The 17,140-nt window shown below is 45.3% G+C and overlaps 2 protein-coding genes across 4 annotated transcripts in view; one reads left to right on the top strand and one right to left on the bottom strand.

The window, feature by feature from the left end:
- The window catches only part of CFAP77 (cilia and flagella associated protein 77), a 56,312-nt gene extending 48,757 nt beyond the window's left edge, over positions 1 to 7,555 (bottom strand). The window contains exon 1 of the mRNA XM_030461392.1: positions 7,289 to 7,555. Coding sequence (XP_030317252.1) covers positions 7,289 to 7,414 — 126 coding nt within the window. The 5' untranslated portion in view covers positions 7,415 to 7,555. The remainder of the gene's footprint in view (positions 1 to 7,288) is intronic.
- Positions 7,556 to 7,695: 140 nt separating this feature from the next.
- Positions 7,696 to 16,195, top strand: TTF1 (transcription termination factor 1). 3 transcript variants are annotated; one of them, XM_030461072.1, is made up of 12 exons: positions 7,696 to 7,725; positions 8,488 to 8,588; positions 8,788 to 9,668; positions 9,919 to 10,181; positions 10,510 to 10,695; positions 11,230 to 11,308; positions 11,576 to 11,706; positions 12,268 to 12,490; positions 12,808 to 12,897; positions 13,120 to 13,185; positions 13,638 to 13,723; positions 15,049 to 16,195. In XM_030461072.1, the coding sequence occupies exons 3-12, from the start codon at positions 8,800 to 8,802 to the stop codon at positions 15,207 to 15,209; spliced, it is 2,154 nt and encodes a 717-aa protein (XP_030316932.1). In that variant the 5' UTR covers positions 7,696 to 7,725; positions 8,488 to 8,588; positions 8,788 to 8,799; the 3' UTR covers positions 15,210 to 16,195. The 3 variants fall into 3 exon arrangements, with proteins under 3 accessions (XP_030316932.1, XP_030316934.1, XP_030316933.1); XM_030461074.1 differs by having other exon boundaries at positions 7,696 to 7,737; XM_030461073.1 differs by lacking the exon at positions 7,696 to 7,725 and adding an exon at positions 7,734 to 7,813.
- The last annotated feature ends 945 nt before the right edge of the window (positions 16,196 to 17,140 follow it).

The raw sequence follows: 17,140 nt of genomic DNA, 5'->3' as shown, positions 1-17,140 counted from the left end.
TTGCTGTTCTGATTCGCCCATCCTCTCCAGCCTGGGAATTGCATGATGCTTTTTAATCAAATTTCACTTGTAAGATTTTCAGGCATTAAAAATAAAAAAAAAAAAGCACATTTGTTTGCTTAAAAAAAAAAATAAATAATCAAACTTGAGATGTTTCCCCTGATACTGAAGTTTTCTTAAAGGCTGGTGCTGCAAAACTAGTAATTGGGTCCCACTTTCATTTATCTATGTTAGTTCAAATAAATGTGAGTAGAAAAGCCAATGTAATTTGGTTTATAAATAACAAACGGTTAAAAAAAAAAATATCCTCAAAATGCAGGTTCTGTCTAATCTGTACAATGTGAGCAGCCAAGCAAGAACAAAACATTCCCTGCAAGATGACAGAGGCTTTTCAAATTCAATAATTAAGCATAAGAGCATCTCTAAGAATTTGCATGGAAAGCAATCCATCCTTGGGGAAAGTGTGGCTAAAAACTTGCAAAAATGTAGAACTGAAAATATTGGTCCCTGTGATAGCCACGAACGTGCTTTGTTTGCTCTGTATTCTGCCAAGCAGCCCTCAAAAAGAGGGGGAAATCATTGTGGCAAAGGTTGAAAAATTAAGAGCTTTTCACCTTTGATTTGGGCAGCTGCCCACTGCTTGCCTGCCCAGTGCCCTCCTGTCCAGGATGGTCCTTGCAGAGCCTTGGCCAGCTTTTCCTCTGTGCTCTGTAGATTTCCCTGTGTCTCTTCCAAGAGAAGGAGGGATATTTATTGTTGGTAGGGTGGGAAGCTGAGGGTGGTGAGGGCTTGGATGTTCCTGTGCTCCTACAAACTCTGGTGCTGCTGCTGGGTCCTGTGTCCTCAGAGAGGGGTTTGTGAGTAAGGGCACAATTTTGAGCTAGGATTTTGGAATTGGGATCTGGAATATCCTTCAATTTCTGCATGGTGTCTTGGACTTGAATTAGCCTGAAAATCATCTCTTGGCTTAATGTGGTTTGGGACCAGTGCCATGAACTGGCATGAAGTTTCTTAAATCTTTTAGATGATAAAAAGATTCTTAAATCTTTTTTAAGATGATAAAAAGATTTCTTAAATCTTTTAGATGATAAAGCCTGAGTTTCAAGTTCAGCATAAAAACCTATAGCCTGCTGCAGCTCTGCGTGGACTGCAAGTGTGTGGAACCATTTGTGACTTCGTACGTTTTTTTTTTGTCTTCTGCCTACAATTTTCTTCCTTTTAGCTCAACTTCTGCTTTTACATCCCCAACAACTCAGGCAAGAGGCTGTTCAGATATTCTCTGCTATGACAACACTGTTTTAGGGTCATAATGCAACAATTCGGTCTAATGGTTATTATTGTGCTGGCTGACTTCAGTAATGCACTTCTAAATCAAAGGGCCTTTGAAGCTCTATTTCCATTGTATTAGACAAATAAACATAGGAGATTTCCAGGAACATAAAAGGCATTCACCTTGTAATGTTTCTGGGCTTATTAGTCTCACCAATTTGCATTGTTTTGTTCACATCAAGGATCAAAATGCCCTTTTGCTTGCTTTGACATCCTGCCTGCAGCTCCCGGGAGGGAGCAGCTTCCACTGCCCGGTGCTGCTGCTCCCATCCCTCTGCCCACTGAATCACAGCTGGCACTTTGCTGCCCAAGTCCTGTCTTCAAATAACCAGGAGAAAACCCCACTACCCTCATTCATGCAGAATGTTTGCTTGCCTCTTGGAAATGCCTTATTTATTTCAGTGGTGTCTGTGCAAAATACGGGGGGAGGGGGGTACTAAAGCTCACGAGGAGTTTAATTTTTAGTGTACCAAATAATTCATTTAAAATCTTAAATGGGTTCATGCTGAGAAGAAAACCCTTGGAAATCGGAGCATTGGAAAGACAAAAGCTCGGAACCAAACCTAATGATTATTTGACTAACCAGCCCTTCATTAGCTTATTTCTCTAATGAATTATTGAGCTGCACTGTGTGGATCCTGCAGAATGCATTTTTAAAAGCACAACACTGGATTGCAAAAATATAATAGTGGTAGTGATATAATAATAATAGTAATAAGCACACAAAATGCTGCATAAACACTAATTAATCCGCAGCGTCCCCAAGCAGCAAGCACAGAAGGCAGGGATCCTCAGCACATGGAGTGGTCGGAGGTAAGGAGTGTAATTAACAGCAAATAAAAGGCCACCTTATTGCAGCCACGGCTCCCAGCACTTCTGCCTCCTCTGCTGCCTTCCCGGGGTCACTCACTGGGACAGGAAACCCAAAACCTGCTCCCCGACAAAGTTTTCAGCAGACTCCGAACTGATTTTCAATGGATCCCGATCAGCCGGGAGCAGGAATGAGGAGAGGCAGAGGTATTTAAAGCAGCCGAGCCCTGAGGGAAGGAAGGTGCCCGGGCAGGAGATGCTCAGAGGGGCCGTGATGGTGCCCGCAGCCCCCGCCACCTCCGGAGCTCCCGGTGAACGCGGAGGCGGCTGCGGAGGAAGCGCCGGGGAGCGCAGAGGTGCGCGGGGCACCGCGGGATCTGCGCTGCCTCCCCAGGCTCCCGGGAGCTGCTCTGGGGACAGGGAATGGTTTTGCTCTGCCAGCCCCAGCCCTAATGCAGCTTCTGCTCCTAACGCACGGTTCCTGCTGGCTCCCGCAGCCGCTCCCAGGTGTGGTTTTAAGCCGTGATTTCCGTTCCGCGCAGGTTGGCGGTCCTGGCGCTAAGGGGGACAAGGATTGCAAAGGTGAGCGATGCTTCCTGGCTCTGAAAGAAAAGAGTCCCTGAGAAAGGGCTCGGTGAGCTGGGAGCATCCTCCAGGTTCACCTTGGCTCCTCGCTGTGCAGGAGCCAGGACAGGTAAAGATGAGTGGATTTGTAGAGGTGAAACAAACAAAATCCCCCCCAAATCGGAAGGTGAGGGTTAAAGGCTCACAAGCTGAGCACTACATTCAGGTGTAAAAGCTCTGCTGTGGCCACAATGCAGGTCTAGTTACAAAAGCTTCACCTCGGGAGTGATGGAAAAGCTGCTCGTTTGGTAATTACTGCTCAAGAGATGTTTTCGAAGCAGTTACAACTCAAAGCTGCAATATCCTCTCTCACGCCATGTTTGTCCATCTTTGTCTCTTGCATGATGAGAGCTTTTACTTTTATTTCATGTGACACAATTCTAATTTGATACAATGTCCGTTGTTCCTTCTCTTAGCTTTCTGGTTTTTCCCATGGGTTGCTCCCCAAACCAAAAGGAGTTTGCAACAAGTGGAAAAAAAAAAAAAAAAAAGTTTGGTCTGTGACAAGTCAGACTGCTCAGAAAGACTTCCCAGTGAGTAAGGTTCCATGGGCACGAAAGGAAAAAGGAAAATGTGGTGAGTGATTTCTGTCTTGGTATTTACAAAATGAGTTGAGTCCCAAGGCTTGTGCCCTGCCATCCCCTGCACCCAGCTGCTCCCCTGGGCATGGAGAGGGCTCCTGGCTGAGCCCACCCGTGTCCCCTTCCTCCAGGGAAAAGGGCAGCTCAGCCCCCCTGGCCCGGTTCATCCTTCCCCTGCTGGGTCTGCTAAAACTGAAGTGATCAGTGTGCCAGTTCCTGTGGCTTTATGAGGTTTTTGATGATGTATTTTTCACCTGTAGACTGTGGCTGCTGAAATTTTACTGCCCAAGTCCTGTAGCTTTTGTATTCAGTCTGATTTAGGGAAAAAAAAAAAAAAATAAAAATCCAGCCCTTTGGGCTGGAGAGAAAAGCTTAGGAAAATAAACCCTAAAAGGCCAGGCATTCAGAGCACTAAAAAGAGCCTGGAAGCAGTTGTCATGTAAATAAGAAGCTCTTAAAACAAATGTTGCACATTCAAGTAGTGCTGAAAACTTCTGCTAAATCTGTCTCTTCAGCAGCCTGGTGAACTGGGATTGAGAACTGGCATCAGCCTGTCCCATCCTCCACAGCACCGGCACCATTCTCCTCCAAACCACTGATTCTGAAACAATTTTTAATGCTGGGAGCAGTGGCTGGGGCTCTGTGGATGAGGTGGAGTCCTCTGGGATCTGAAGGAATTTATTAGAGAGAGGTTCCCCACTTATTCCATGTCCCTTGGCCTCACTTGGCCAGGTAAGGGGCTGCTTTGGCATGGGGGTCAGGCAGCTGTGAGTTTCTCTTTACCTTTGCACACCAGGGATATGTCCCATGCCAGGCTGGTGACACAAAGATTTTGGCAGTGATATGTTGAGTTAATTATGGCCTATTATCCAGAAGATGTTCATCTAACTGTAACCCAACTGGTGTGAGCCACTTCTTCAGGCGTGCTGGGGGTTAAGTGTGGAGAAGTCTTGGTTCCTGCTCTGAGCTGGCTGATTTTTGTAACACAGTTGTTCTCAGTAAGTTTCTGCTGAGGAAAGTGCTTGGCTCAGGCTTTTACTGGTAAAAACAAACAAACCAAAAATGCTTTGCTCAGATTTTTTCCTGGCATCAGTAGATTAAATACTTTCCTCAGTTTTATGCTGCCAGCAAATATCTATTGATAAACTAAATTAATTCTTTGATTCATTAAAGCTCATCATGCATTCTACCAGCAAAAACTGCAGCATTCATCCCCTGGAAATCTTTATATGAAAAGGTGATGCTTTTACTCTGCAACAGCCAGAGTGTGCAGACACATCCTGGGAGCAGGATGAGGCTGGGCAGAGCTGAGACAGGAGATGGAGTCAGAAACACAGCAGCTGCCTGTGCAGTGCTTTCCTTTTGGATGTGAGATGCCTTTTTTTAGAAGAGAGAAAGCAGGGGCTCCTCTTGTTAGGTCTGTCCTGTGTGAGCAGGTCTGTCACAGTAGGTCTGTGCTTTTTGGGGACTGAGAGCTACTTGGAGGACTACCAAGGACTAAGAGCCCCATCCCTCAGTACTGGGCCTCAGGTTCCTGGTTCTTTGCTGTCCCTGTTGGAGCTGAGCATTCCTTGGTGCCCTCCCACGGCTGCAAGAAGCACTTGTCCCAGCAGCACTTGTACCTCAAACCCTTTTGTCCCTTTCCTCTGAACTATTCTGGTGTTTTCAGGTGGCACTGCACAGCACGGGAGGTGGGGGCTGCTGGGCATCCCCTGCAGCAGATCTCCCCAAAATTCCAGGTCCCCAAGGCTCTCCTGGAGGGGAAGAGATCCCAGGCTGCAGCTGGAAGCATGGAGGGGAGATGTGGCTGAGGGCTGCTGCTGCTGTGAGTGGGACTGGCCAAGTGCCACCTGTCCCTGTCACCTCCTGGAAGCCAAGGACACCCTGGAACATTCAGCATTCCATGGGCACCAGGAAAATGTGGGGAGGTGGTTGGCAGGGGGTCAGCAGTTTACTGAAGACACTTGACAACAAATTACCATGGGGTAAAATTACTGCTTACTCCAAGAGTAAAAGCATCCTGTAGCTCAGTTACATCATGCTAAAGATTGCATCAGGTGGGTGCAGATCTCTTTACATCCCTACCAGCTGGCTGGCAGTGAGGGAGAAACCTCCTGCAAGCAAGCCCTGAGAGAATAATTATCCAGAACACTAAGACTGAACACTACTTTCCTGAAAACTTGCTCAAATTTTAGTTTCACTAAGTGAGACAGCCAAAATCCAGTTTAAGTCTTATTAAAATATCCCATGACTCAGAAATGCTCAAAAATCCCACTGCCAGGATAACTGCAAGAGTTAAGATAAGGAAAAAACTCAAACTCAAATGCTGAGGCTGAGTAAACTGTTGGACCCAAGAGGGGGGAAGACATCAAGTGAGCTCTTGGCCAAATCCCCCATCCAGAGAGGCAAAAACTGCCACTTAAATCAACATAATCCTAATGACCACCCATGATTTACCTGCAATATACACGCTGCAGGAGAGGAGCTGCTCTTTGTAGGATCACCCCTGTGTTACCATCACAGACCTGGGATTTATGGTGCTGACAGGTGGTTTATACTTATTTTAATTTAAGGAGTGTAAATGCAATGTGAAAATAAGTAGGATCAATCCAATGCCTGAAATGATACTTCAGTCACCACAGAACTGCCTGTTCTTCAGACTCATATTTATGCATCCCCTAAAAAATCTATTTTCTATAACATTTTTTTTTAAAGAAAGGCAGAAACAATTTGGAGGGATGGGGGAAGGCTGCTTCCATCCCAGGGGGATTTACCCTGTCTGCCTCTGCCCATACTGGTGAGAGGCAGGTGGAGAGGAAACCTCACTCAGATTCCACTTCTAAGCAAAAATACCTCCACTCCTACCAAACTTACCGGATCCAGAGAAAAGAAACCAAGCAGAAGTTTAGGATTTGAAAAAGTAAAGCTGCTTTTGAGTGATGGCACAAATATCAACTTTTCCCCTTTGCCTTCCTAATGTAATTCCCAAATCGATTCATAAAGTTTTGACATACGCACACATATACACATCTGTACAGTGTTGCAAGACTCAAATTTTCGGTCGTATTCCAAATTAAAAAAAAAAATTTAGGGCTGACTCCCGAGCCTGCTGCTGCTGTCTGAATGGAACCCCAGAGTTTTGAGCAGAACCGGCTGCCCTCACCAGGAGAAGAGGAAAAGTGCAGCCGGCCCAGGGCGGGGAGGGACCCGCTGTTCCTCTCCCTCTGCACCCTCAGAACAACGATCCCGGGGAGGGGGGGTCTGTGTGTGTCCCCCTGGGATGGGGACAGGGAAGGTTGGGAGAGGGAGCTGCTCTGTGAGTGCCACCCAGGGGACGGGAGCTGCACTTCGGGTGCTGCCCCGGGGGACTCCAGGGAAGTTGGGGGTCTAAAGCTTCACTTTCTGTGTTTGGGGATGTTGTTTGGCAGGGGGCCTGAAGCCTGAAGCTTTCCAGAGCCGCCCCCCACCTCCCCCCGGAGCTCAGCTTCTTCGCAGGACGGGAACACAAATGGGATTGGCAAAGTGAGAAGTGTCAGGAGTTCTGTGAAGTGATCGGAACCTTCGCAGCCCATCTAAAATCCTCCTTTAAGCGGGCAGTTTGTCACCCCCCAGGACCTCTCTTGCTGTAGGGGTGGCAGAGAGCAGCCCCAGGACATCCCCGAGCAGCCCCTCGCCGTGCCGGGGCACCGGGCATGGAACGGTGATAAAACACAAAGGAGTAGCGAGGAAACGTTTTTTCCCCTTCTTTTTACAACAACTAACGGGGCGGGGGAGAGCAACTTGTTTTTCAACCGCTGTGGCTCTCCAGGCGTTTTAACGGGGAATTCATCCCCTGTGTGACTGCGGGTGCTGCCCGGGGGGACCGGGACGGCCCCGTCCCTCGGGGGGCCCTGGGATGGGGAGCGGGGGGAGGGCAGGAACGGACCGGTGTCGCCGGGGCTCACCTTGAGGATGAGCGGGTTGCGCAACATGCTGTCCCGGGCCACCCCCAGCCGCTCGTTCTCGGTGCCCGGCTCCACCTCGGCCAAGCACAGCGGCCGCCGCGGGGGGGCCGTGCTGTCGCCCGCCATGTCGCCGTCCTGGCTGCACCACGAGGGAAGAGCCGGCGCTTGGGGGTGAGGGGGCGGCGTCGCTCTGCCCGTGTGCTCGCTGTGCCGCCGAGGGGACCGGGAGGGTCGGTCCGGGGGGCTGCGGATCCGCTTTGGGCAGGGGTGGGGGTGATGGCGGCGCCCCGTCTCCTAGCAACCGCCCCTCACGCCGTTGGTCCGCCGCGTTGGTGGCTCCGGCTGGAGCCGCTTCCGCTGAGGAGGAACGCAGAGGCCGGTAGCGGGTTGCCGGGGGGGACAGTGTTGCCGCCGGAGGAGCGCAGCGCGGCGTGGAGGTGCGGGAGGAGGTGCGGGGCTGCGGGTCCCTCAGGGAGCGGCGGAACCCTGGGGGGACCCCGGCAGCCTGGGGGGGCCCGGTCGGAGGTGGGCCGGGGAGAACCCGGCGGGGACGGCCCCAGGTTGCCGAGGGGGCTGCGGTTTCCCCCGGCTCGGCCCAGCCCGCTGCTCCCCAGAGGCCTCGGGGTTGCTCTGGGTGCCGCCCTGGGAGGGAGGCGGAGGGTAACGGGGGGCGGGGATGAGCTGCGGGGGAGAGGGAGCCGCGGGGCTCTGCCCCATGGCCTGCTCTGGGGTTTGTGGCCCTCGGGCTGGCTGTGGGTGCTGGGCGGTTCGGGACTGTCCCCAGGTGCTGCCTGGTAGAGGTGGGTGCCAGAGAGTGTTGGGCATGGGACATTCAAGGTCTTGTGCTTTTGAGGTGACAGGATGTTGTTTCTCAGGTGGTTTTCATGTGCTGGCTGTAGAAAATGTGCTTAAAAAAAAAAAAAAAGTCCTTCCTGCTGTAACTATCCCTGAGGAACAGATTAATTCAGGTTACAGAGTTCATGGGAGCTGGCAGGTCCTGGCTGGGCCTGGGCAAAGCCAATCAGAAGTTTCTAATTAGAAAACTTGTCTTTAGCATGGGATAGTTGAATATTTCTTAATTACTTTTGTCTTGTTGCTTTTTCCTGCAGAAGATGGAGTTGAATCCAGCAGTCTGCCATTGCACGGGTGTTCAAAAGCCAGGTAAAGGTGTGATTACTGAAGTGTTATCTTTGTTACAGGAAGGCAACTGAAAGGCTGAACACAGCTGGGATGCACATCTGTTTGATGAAGAGGGGGCCACTCTTTCACAGTCACCTTCCAACATTAGCTGTATTAAAAAGTAAGTGCTGTTATTGTCTGCTCTAATGAAATACTGAGTAGTTGTGTAGTTGGGGTTGGACTAGATGAGCCCCAGAGGTCCCTTCCTGCCCCTGCCATTCTCTGATGCTGTGGTTTTTGTGGGGGGTTTATTTATTTCTTTTCTGTGTAATGGTACCTGGATTGCAGCACTTGAATAAAACTCCTGTGTTTCGTTTAAGGTAAGAAAAAACATGAAAGGAGAATCAACTGCAGATGATTTACAAGCTCAAGGTTTCCATTTCCTCAAGAAAAGGAAGAAGAGAAAGCAAAGAGAATACAACCAGGAATGTGAAAATGGTGAAAGGGGAAGGGCAGAAACCACAGAGCTGGGCCCAGCTTCTCCACTGCTGTTTGAAGCAGCACAGAGAGGTGAAAGACGTAAAAAGAAGAAAAAACACAAAAGCCAGAGGCAGGAGCAGCACTTCTTGTTAGATAATTCCTGTCTAGGAGGGGAAAACAATAGCAGTGAGGTCACTGAAGGAGCTGCTTCCCAGAAGAAAAAGAAAAAAAAGAAAAAAAAGAAGCTGAAGCACAGCGAGAGCCCAGAGGATGAGAGGGAGAGGAGTGGTGACCCATGGAAGCAGCAAAGCTCTGACAGCTGCCCAGAGAGCACTGCTGCTCACCCAGAGCCAAAACAAACCAGTAAGAAGAAAAGAAAACATAAGGTATCAGGAGAGGATGAGGAGGGTGAGCTGGCAGCCTCAGACACAGGGGATAAAAATGAGTGTAAAAGGCCAAAAAAGAAGGCAAAGAAGAAAAGAGGCAGCAGGACCCCAGCTGTGCAGGAGGAGCCCCTGACACCCCCAGAGCAGCACAGGCAGGAGGCAGACACCCCCTTGCCATCACCTACCAGGGAGGGAGCTGTGTCCATGCTGCAGCCACTGGATGAAGATGCTGCCAGTGACTCCTCTCCTGGCTGGAGGGAAGATCCCAGGGATTTGTCTGCACATTTTTCCAAGGGCACTAAAGCATCCCAAAGGAAAGCTCCAGGGTGTGCCAGAAAAAAAAAGAAAAGCAGGGTTTTTGTCATAGAAGAAAGCTCTTCAGAGTCTGAGACAATGTAAGTTGAGCTTTTGTTTATTTTTTTTTCCACCACCAGATGTGTTTCAGTCACATTATTTGGGTCCCAGTCTTTATTTCAGTCTGGTTTGTGTGTTATTTTATAAAAATAGGAGGAGGTGGATTTGCAAAACATTCCTTATTCTTTATTCAGTGACCATGTTTGTTCCCTTAATGGTAGAGATACTGATAAAGTCTCTGCTTTGGAGCTCTAGCAGTGTATTTTATCTTAATCTTTTTTCTAATATCAGGACACCAGGCCCCTGGGCATCAAGAAAGAAGGCATCAAGAAAGAAGGACAGGAATAATTCCTTTACTGAAATGGCAGCCTCTGATGAGCTTAATCTGGATAATGAAGAGACCCTGAACTCCACTGTGTCTTCAGCTGTGGATTTGGACACTGCAAAACAAGAGTTGGAAGAGTTTATTCCTCATGTGAGGAATATAGCAGACAGTTCAATCAGGAAGATGGCTGGAAGAGACTTAACAAGGTTTAAACAATTCAAAAGACAAGGTGAGCTCTCAAACTGTTGTTGCAGTGAGGAAAGAGTCTGTGGCTGTGCTGGTGTTTGGTTCTCTGTCGTGTGGGGCTCACTCCATTCCAGTGCCTGTAATTTTCTGTTTCTCTGCTTTGTAGCATCTGCTTCCCAGAGCGTTTGCAGCCCAAAGCTTATGCACAAATTCCTTGCTCCCAGCTCTTGTTTTGACTTATTTCAGTTTTCTTTTTTTGCCTTTAGACTCAACTGATCTTACCTTAAACTTCTGCTGAAAGCTGAAGTGTCACAGTCCAGAGACTGCCTTCTTTTTTTTGTTTGTTTTAATAAAACTTCTGTATATTTTAGGTATTGCTGTCAAGTTTGGCAGATTTTCCCAGAAGGAAAACAATCAAATCCGGAAAAATGTTGAGGAGTTCTTGGCAATTACTGGGATAGACAGTGCTGAAAAACTCCTCTTCACCTCGAGGTATCCTGAAGAAAAAGGAACCATCAGTCGCTTGAAAGCAGAGCATCTGTTCTGTGAAAAAATTTGTAAGTTCTTAAGTTCTCTTTCAAGTTGAGTGTTGTGTTCCACAACCTGTTGGTATCACAGTGTATTTTCTAGAATATTTTTTTACTGAGAAGCACTAACGTTGTGGGGACATGGAAGGACATGGAAGGACATGGAAGGACATGGAAGGGACAGGACAGGACACACTGAGAGCATGTAGCTGATAACCTGTACGGCACAACCTTTTTATTATCTTGGGTATGAAGCATTTAGAGACTAAAATATCATCTTGATCCAATGTCCCACACAGTTATTTACCAGCTGTCAGCATTCACAGTCTTACCACAGTGATAATAATTCCATTTTTTTAAGATCCTGAGAGGTTTCTGTTCAGATTAATTCCTGTGCAGTTACTGTGATGTTGTAGAGTACATTTTATGAATGGAGAGAGTGTATCATTGACAGCATGGTTGTAAAAATGTATGCTGTTGGGTTTTGGGTTTGTTTTGGCCTTTTTTAAAGTGGCCTCACCAGTGGAAGAAATGTTTCTAAATAATGAATCATTTTCCTCCTAGCTGAGGGGATACCACGACCCTGGAGGCTGATATATTATAGAGCAAGGAAGATGTTTGACCCAAATAATTATAAAGGGAGGTAAGGAAATAATATGAAAGAGTTTCTGAATGCTAATGCCAGTCTCTGGTGTTTGTTTGTATGTGAGAAATGGATTTCAGTTGGTACAATCTCTCCCATTTGTGCCTGTTGCTGTGACTGATCAGACAGCTCATTTTTCTGAGGGGCTTTATCAATACCTCTGCTCTAAAACATTGCTTGAAATGGTACTGCTGAGTGACATGGAGTGTAAAGATTACAAATACTGGAATGGTTGGACTTCACAGCTCTGCCCATTTACTCAACCAGGTACAGTAGGGAAGAAAAAGAAAAGTTAAAGAAGTATCATGCTCTGTATGGCAATGATTGGAAGAAGATTGCTGGGATGATGTCCCGTTCTAACCTCTCAGTTGCTATGAAATACTCTGAAATCAAGTCAGGTATGTAATCTTCAGGAAAACAATTCATTCTGTGGAATGCAAGTTACTTTATCTGTGTGTTGTGTGTGCCCTAAACTGTAGGAAAAAATCCTTGGAGTGGATTTTTTTTCTTTTTTTGCAAAACTAACTTGTGGTGGAGGTTCTTTTTTCCAGACCACTGATTGCATTTTCACATGGAAGAGGTAAGAACAGTCCTTGGTAGAAAAGGGACAAGAAGTGGAACCAATGCAAGTCTTTATTAAATGGAACTGGCATCTAAATAGATGTTTTGGGGGGAGGGCAGGAGGAATTTGGCAACCAGGTTTTAGAAGATGGAACCCAGGAGTCAGTGCTGTCCTTTAGGTATAAGCCTGAACTCTTCTCTCCAATCTGGCATGTGGAAGAGTTTTTGAGAAGCATGTTAAAAGCTGGGCCTGTAAATAACAACAGTGCAATTTTCCCTTTTCCTCTTTTCCCCCTAATCTTTAATGATACATTATACATATAATTACACTTTACATTATACTTATATATATATATACCCATGTATATACTATACTTAACCTTATTTTTTAATTGCAGCCATTAATTATGGTCCTTGGTCAAAGGAGGAGATTCAGAAGTTAATGAATGCAATGGAGGAGGTGATCAGGAAAAGACTGGAAGATACAAATCCCCTTACATCATCAGGAAAATCCAGCAGAGATCTCTTGATTGACCGTGAGAAGCTGTTCCAGAAGTTTCCATGGACTGAGATTGAAGCTAAAGTGGGAACTCGATACTGGAGGCAATGTAAACAGAAATGGTAAGGTTCCTATGCTGAGCTGCACTAAATTGAGATGGTAAAACATGTTCTGGGGAGTATTTAACTCCAGTTTGCAGAAGTGTTTGTGCCACAATGATTGTTTGGTGAAAGAGGTAACAAGTGGATTGCAGAGTACTCATCAGGTGTTTCAGATGTGTCTGAGACAAATAAATAACTCTTTGCTCACTGTATTAAGTCATCTTCTTGCTGTGACAGTGAGACCTTATTGCTGCTTCTCTGTGGCAGAAGTAGCACCTGGAAGACTCTTCTTTTTGATGCTTGGAATGATAGAAATCTCTTTTTTGGTATTTCCAAAGGAATACAATTTTGAGAAACAAGATGACCAAAGGGCAGCAGTTATACAGGGGGACAAAAGCACTACAAGCCAAGATCAATCTTATTAAAAGGTAAAGTTCAGAGGTACTGGAATGCTCTTGTATCTCTTTCTCTTCTGAGTTGTGTTTATAAAAGTCTGTGGGTAAGAACATGCCTGTGGTTTCCTACAGATTTTGCAACCACTTGTTCTTGGGATAAAATGTCCTGTGAGTTTTGGCTGAGGGAGAGCTCTGAGCATTACTGAATGATTTCGTGGATTCTGCCTGCAAACTGCTTCTGTATTGTATTCACAGATTGTATGAAATGGGAGTGGAGGATGCTAATGAAGTAAACTGGGAAGAACTCAGTAACACTATTGGGTAAACTTTTTTTTTCCTTCATCTTTTTATCTTCAAATGATATTTGAAGCGGAGTCTTAAGAACTCAAGAAAGGCATCAGAGTTCTTGGATTTCTGCAGATAAAGCCATTTAGTTTGGTAATGTAGAGTTTTATAACCCTGCATAGCACTGAGCAATAAACCATGCCTAAAATCTCTGAAATTTGATTTTAACTGCTGCAGGAAACTCTTGTTGTATTCCCAGCACACTTTGGGTACTAACCCTGTTATGTAGCCTGTGCTACATCCTTAGGTAAAAGGCTTTTTCAAGTGTTAATCAACACGTAGAGAAAACTTCTGATTAGGATTTGAATCCACCCTTTCTACCTAAAGCTTTGACATTGTTTGGCACTCTCATGAATGGATAACTCAGCAGTGACTAAACTTGTAGTGGTTCCTTGCACTACTAATTCTGTGAACTGTTCTCTTTTCAGAGATGTCCCCAGGGAGTATGTTCAAGCAAAATTTTACAAGCTGAAAGTCACCTGTGTTCCTTTTTGGCAGAAAAAGACTTTTTCTGGTCAGTATCCCATATACTTCTGAAGGGTTTTGTTTGAATGTAAGAGGATATATATTCCAGTTCAATGCTTTCTTAGTTAGCTTTCCCAGAAGTAAGTTGGCTAAAATATCAAGACTTACACTTATTTTACTAAATGCTTTTTAAAATAAGTTTACTTTCAATGGCATCCTCATGCAGTACCCTCAGCAAGTTTGCTGATGACACTAAGCTGGGAGGAGTGGCTGACACACCGGAAGGCCGTGCTGCCATTCAGAGAGACTTAGACAGGCTGGAGAGTTGGGCAGGGAGAAACATGATGAAGTTCAACAAGGGGAAGTGTAGAGTCTTGCATTTGGGGAAGAACAACACAATGTCCCAGTATAGGTTGGGGGCTGACCTGCTGGGGAGCAGTGTAGGTGAAAGAGACCTGGGGGTCCTGGTAGACAAGAGGATGACCATGAGCCAGCAATGTGCCCTTGTGGCCAAGAAGGCCAATGGCATCCTGGGGTGCATTAGAAAGGGTGTGGTTAGTAGGTCAAGAGAGGTTCTCCTCCCCCTCTATTCTGCATTGGTGAGGCCGCACCTGGAGTATTGTGTCCAGTTCTGGGCCCCTCAGTTCAAGAAGGACAGGGAAGTGCTTGAAAGAGTCCAGCGCAGAGCTACTAAGATGATGAAGGGAGTGGAACATCTCCCTTATGAGGAAAGGCTGAGGGAGCTGGGTCTCTTTAGTTTGGAGAAAAGGAGACTGAGGGGTGACCTCATCAATGTTTTCAAATATGTAAGGGGTGAGTGTCAGGGAGATGGAGTTAGGCTTTTCTCAGTGGTGACCAGTGATAGGACAAGGGGTAATGGGTGTAAATTGGAGCACAGGAGGTTCAAGTTGAATATCCAGAAACATTTTTTTCCTGTAAGGGTGACAGAGCCCTGGAACAGGCTGCCCAGGGGGGTCGTGGAGTCTCCTTCACTGGAGACATTCAAAACCCGCTTGGACACGTTCCTATGTGATGTACTCTAGGTGGCCCTGCTCTGGCAGGGGGGGTTGGACTAGATGATCTTTCGAGGTCCCTTCCAACCCCTAGGATTCTATGATTCTATGATTCTATCATCCTCTTAAATAAGTTTTCTTTCTGGCTATGCTGTTGGAGTTAATCTTTGCTTGTACATGTGTCTGATCTACCCTGCAGGCACTGTGATTACTACAAAATAGTGAGATTTTATTTTTTTTTTTTTAGCTAACACTAACAAAATAATTGCTGTCTGGGAGATCCCAATTCCCCATGGCATCCAGTTCTCCTACAGATCCAATTAAGACTCCTCTTTTTTTTTTTTCTCTCTTTTTTTCAAAGAAATTATTGATTATCTTTTTGAAAAGAAACTGCCAGAATTTGAAGAAGACTTAAAAAAAAGGAAACAGAAAAAGCTTAGCTCTGACAGTTCAACAGCCAAGAAGCAGAAAAAAGCTTTCCATCTCAGTGACATTTTTGACTCCAGTGAGGAGAGTGATTAATTGACTGCCTTAAAAACAATTTGTGGTCTTCAAATTTAACTGCAAAATGGACCTGGTTGAAAGTGAGCTCACATCAACAACTGCAGGTACACAGGATAAGAATGGGAAAACTAAAGATATGCATATCTGATTTTTATGGTTTCATATTGAAGAATGAGGTAAATACATTTTTTGTCCCACCTTTTGTTATCTTAATTTTGCAGTAGTTTTAAAAGTCTTTTCAAGCACCCAGGTTGCTTTCTGAATGTCTCAAAACCAGTATTTTCTCCACTGCTTTGCTCTGAAAGCTGCTTTTTACCCTTTGTGTTTGAACTTGATTTTTAGAAGTTTTTAAAAATGATTTTTTTATTTTAAAAGAACAAATTCATGGAACTGGAAAAACATTTTCAATTTACTCTGAAATCTCTGTAATAAATCTAAAAACATTTCATGATGGAAAGAGCACAACATTGGGTTGGGGTTTGTTTAATGAATCTTCTTAAAATCTGATTGTAATTTTTATGTACAGTTTTACTTTTATCCAACTTTTTGTCCCTCGTGATTCATAAATTGTCATTTTATTCTAACCAGAACAGTGCATTTAAATGCTTTTATTATATTTAGATGAACTGGACAGTGTGATTATAGACATATATACATTTCTATTGTGCCATGGAGAATTTCTACATCTCCATAAGAAAGTTGAGGGATAAAGTGAAGCTTGTACTCATGTGGTTGTATGATATTTTTAACTATCTGCCTACAGGGATTATTTGTAAATTGACCAAGTGAATGTAAAAAGAAAGGATACTGTGCATGTAAAGTATTTGTATGGCTTGTTTATATTTCCTATATGCTGTGAGAGAAAAGGATGCAAGAAGACTTGGTCTCTGACATACTGCTTTTTGATGGACATTTTGATAAGTGAGCATTTCCTTCTTTATTTGTAATAACTGTCATTGAAAATGCAAACTTTTCAGTGGCGTGAAATAAAGGCCTTCTTTGGAGGTTCCTCTGGATTGTGACTTGTAGAAAAGGATGTAAAATGAGAATTTTCCTTCTATAACTGTAGTCTGGTTTATTCTCTCTGAAGACAGAAAGCAGTGGGGCAGGCAGGGCACCCCATGGGATCAGGACTGGTACAAGGGTAAGTTTTCCAGCCAAGAGGTTGAAATAGAGGCAAGGGGGGGGAAACATTCCAGCTCTCTTGCACTTAGGTCCTTGACTTGCTTCTGTTGCTGCATGGATTTGAAGGTTAAAAGCTGAAGAACTTGAGTTTTTTAAGTGGTTTGTGGTTTTCAAGTTTTGTTGGGTTTTTTTTTTTCCTGGAAAAATGAGATCCTCTGAGTTTCTGCAGGCCAGAGCACAAACAATTGTGTCATTGTAGAGTTTTGAAGACTGGATTTCATGGAAATAAACTTCTGCCTGTGTAACAGGATTTATTTTATACTTCAAGAGGAGATTTCTAAAGGAGGACGTATACTGATACATTAATTTTACAGAGAAACCTCTTACTCATAAGACAGAGCAGGAACTCTAAGCCTGACCTCCACCTCACTGGTGAAATGGGAGACAGTGTCCATCCTCCTCTTGTCCTGAGAAAAAAATCCTTACCTGGATCTCCTTTGGTAATTTGGTGTTTGCAATCTCTCTGCAAATCAACAAATTATAGTTTGGAGAAGGAGAGTGCTTGTAGATCATTTCCTATCTGCTGAATAATGGCACTTCAGAGGGCATAAGGAAGCAGGTGCTCCCTTTGGCATCATCTTAAAAAGGCTCTTGGGAGTGCAGGTGGGGGAGGCAGTTGTTTCATGTGGGTATTTGAATATTACTGAAAGCAGAGAAAACTGTGCAGGCCTTTTAAAAAACCTAACAGGCTCTGCAGAACGATGAGGGAAGTAACATTGACAAAGCTTTGTGCATCAGGCTGCATCATAAAGAAGAGCATGACA

Source organism: Calypte anna, chromosome 17 (genome assembly GCF_003957555.1).
Source record: "Calypte anna isolate BGI_N300 chromosome 17, bCalAnn1_v1.p, whole genome shotgun sequence".
NCBI classification, from domain to species: domain Eukaryota; kingdom Metazoa; phylum Chordata; class Aves; order Apodiformes; family Trochilidae; genus Calypte; species Calypte anna.
This window is presented reverse-complemented; position numbering and strand designations above follow the sequence as displayed.

Excerpts from the sequence above, each read along its gene's own strand:
- TTF1 (XM_030461072.1), top strand. The coding sequence starts at position 8,800 with ATGAAAGGAGAATCAACTGCAGATGATTTACAAGCTCAAGGTTTCCAT. Across the intron at positions 10,696-11,229 it reads TCTGTTCTGTGAAAAAATTT|CTGAGGGGATACCACGACCC; the intron begins GTAAGTTCTTAA and ends TTTTCCTCCTAG. Across the intron at positions 13,186-13,637 it reads GAACTCAGTAACACTATTGG|AGATGTCCCCAGGGAGTATG; the intron begins GTAAACTTTTTT and ends TTCTCTTTTCAG.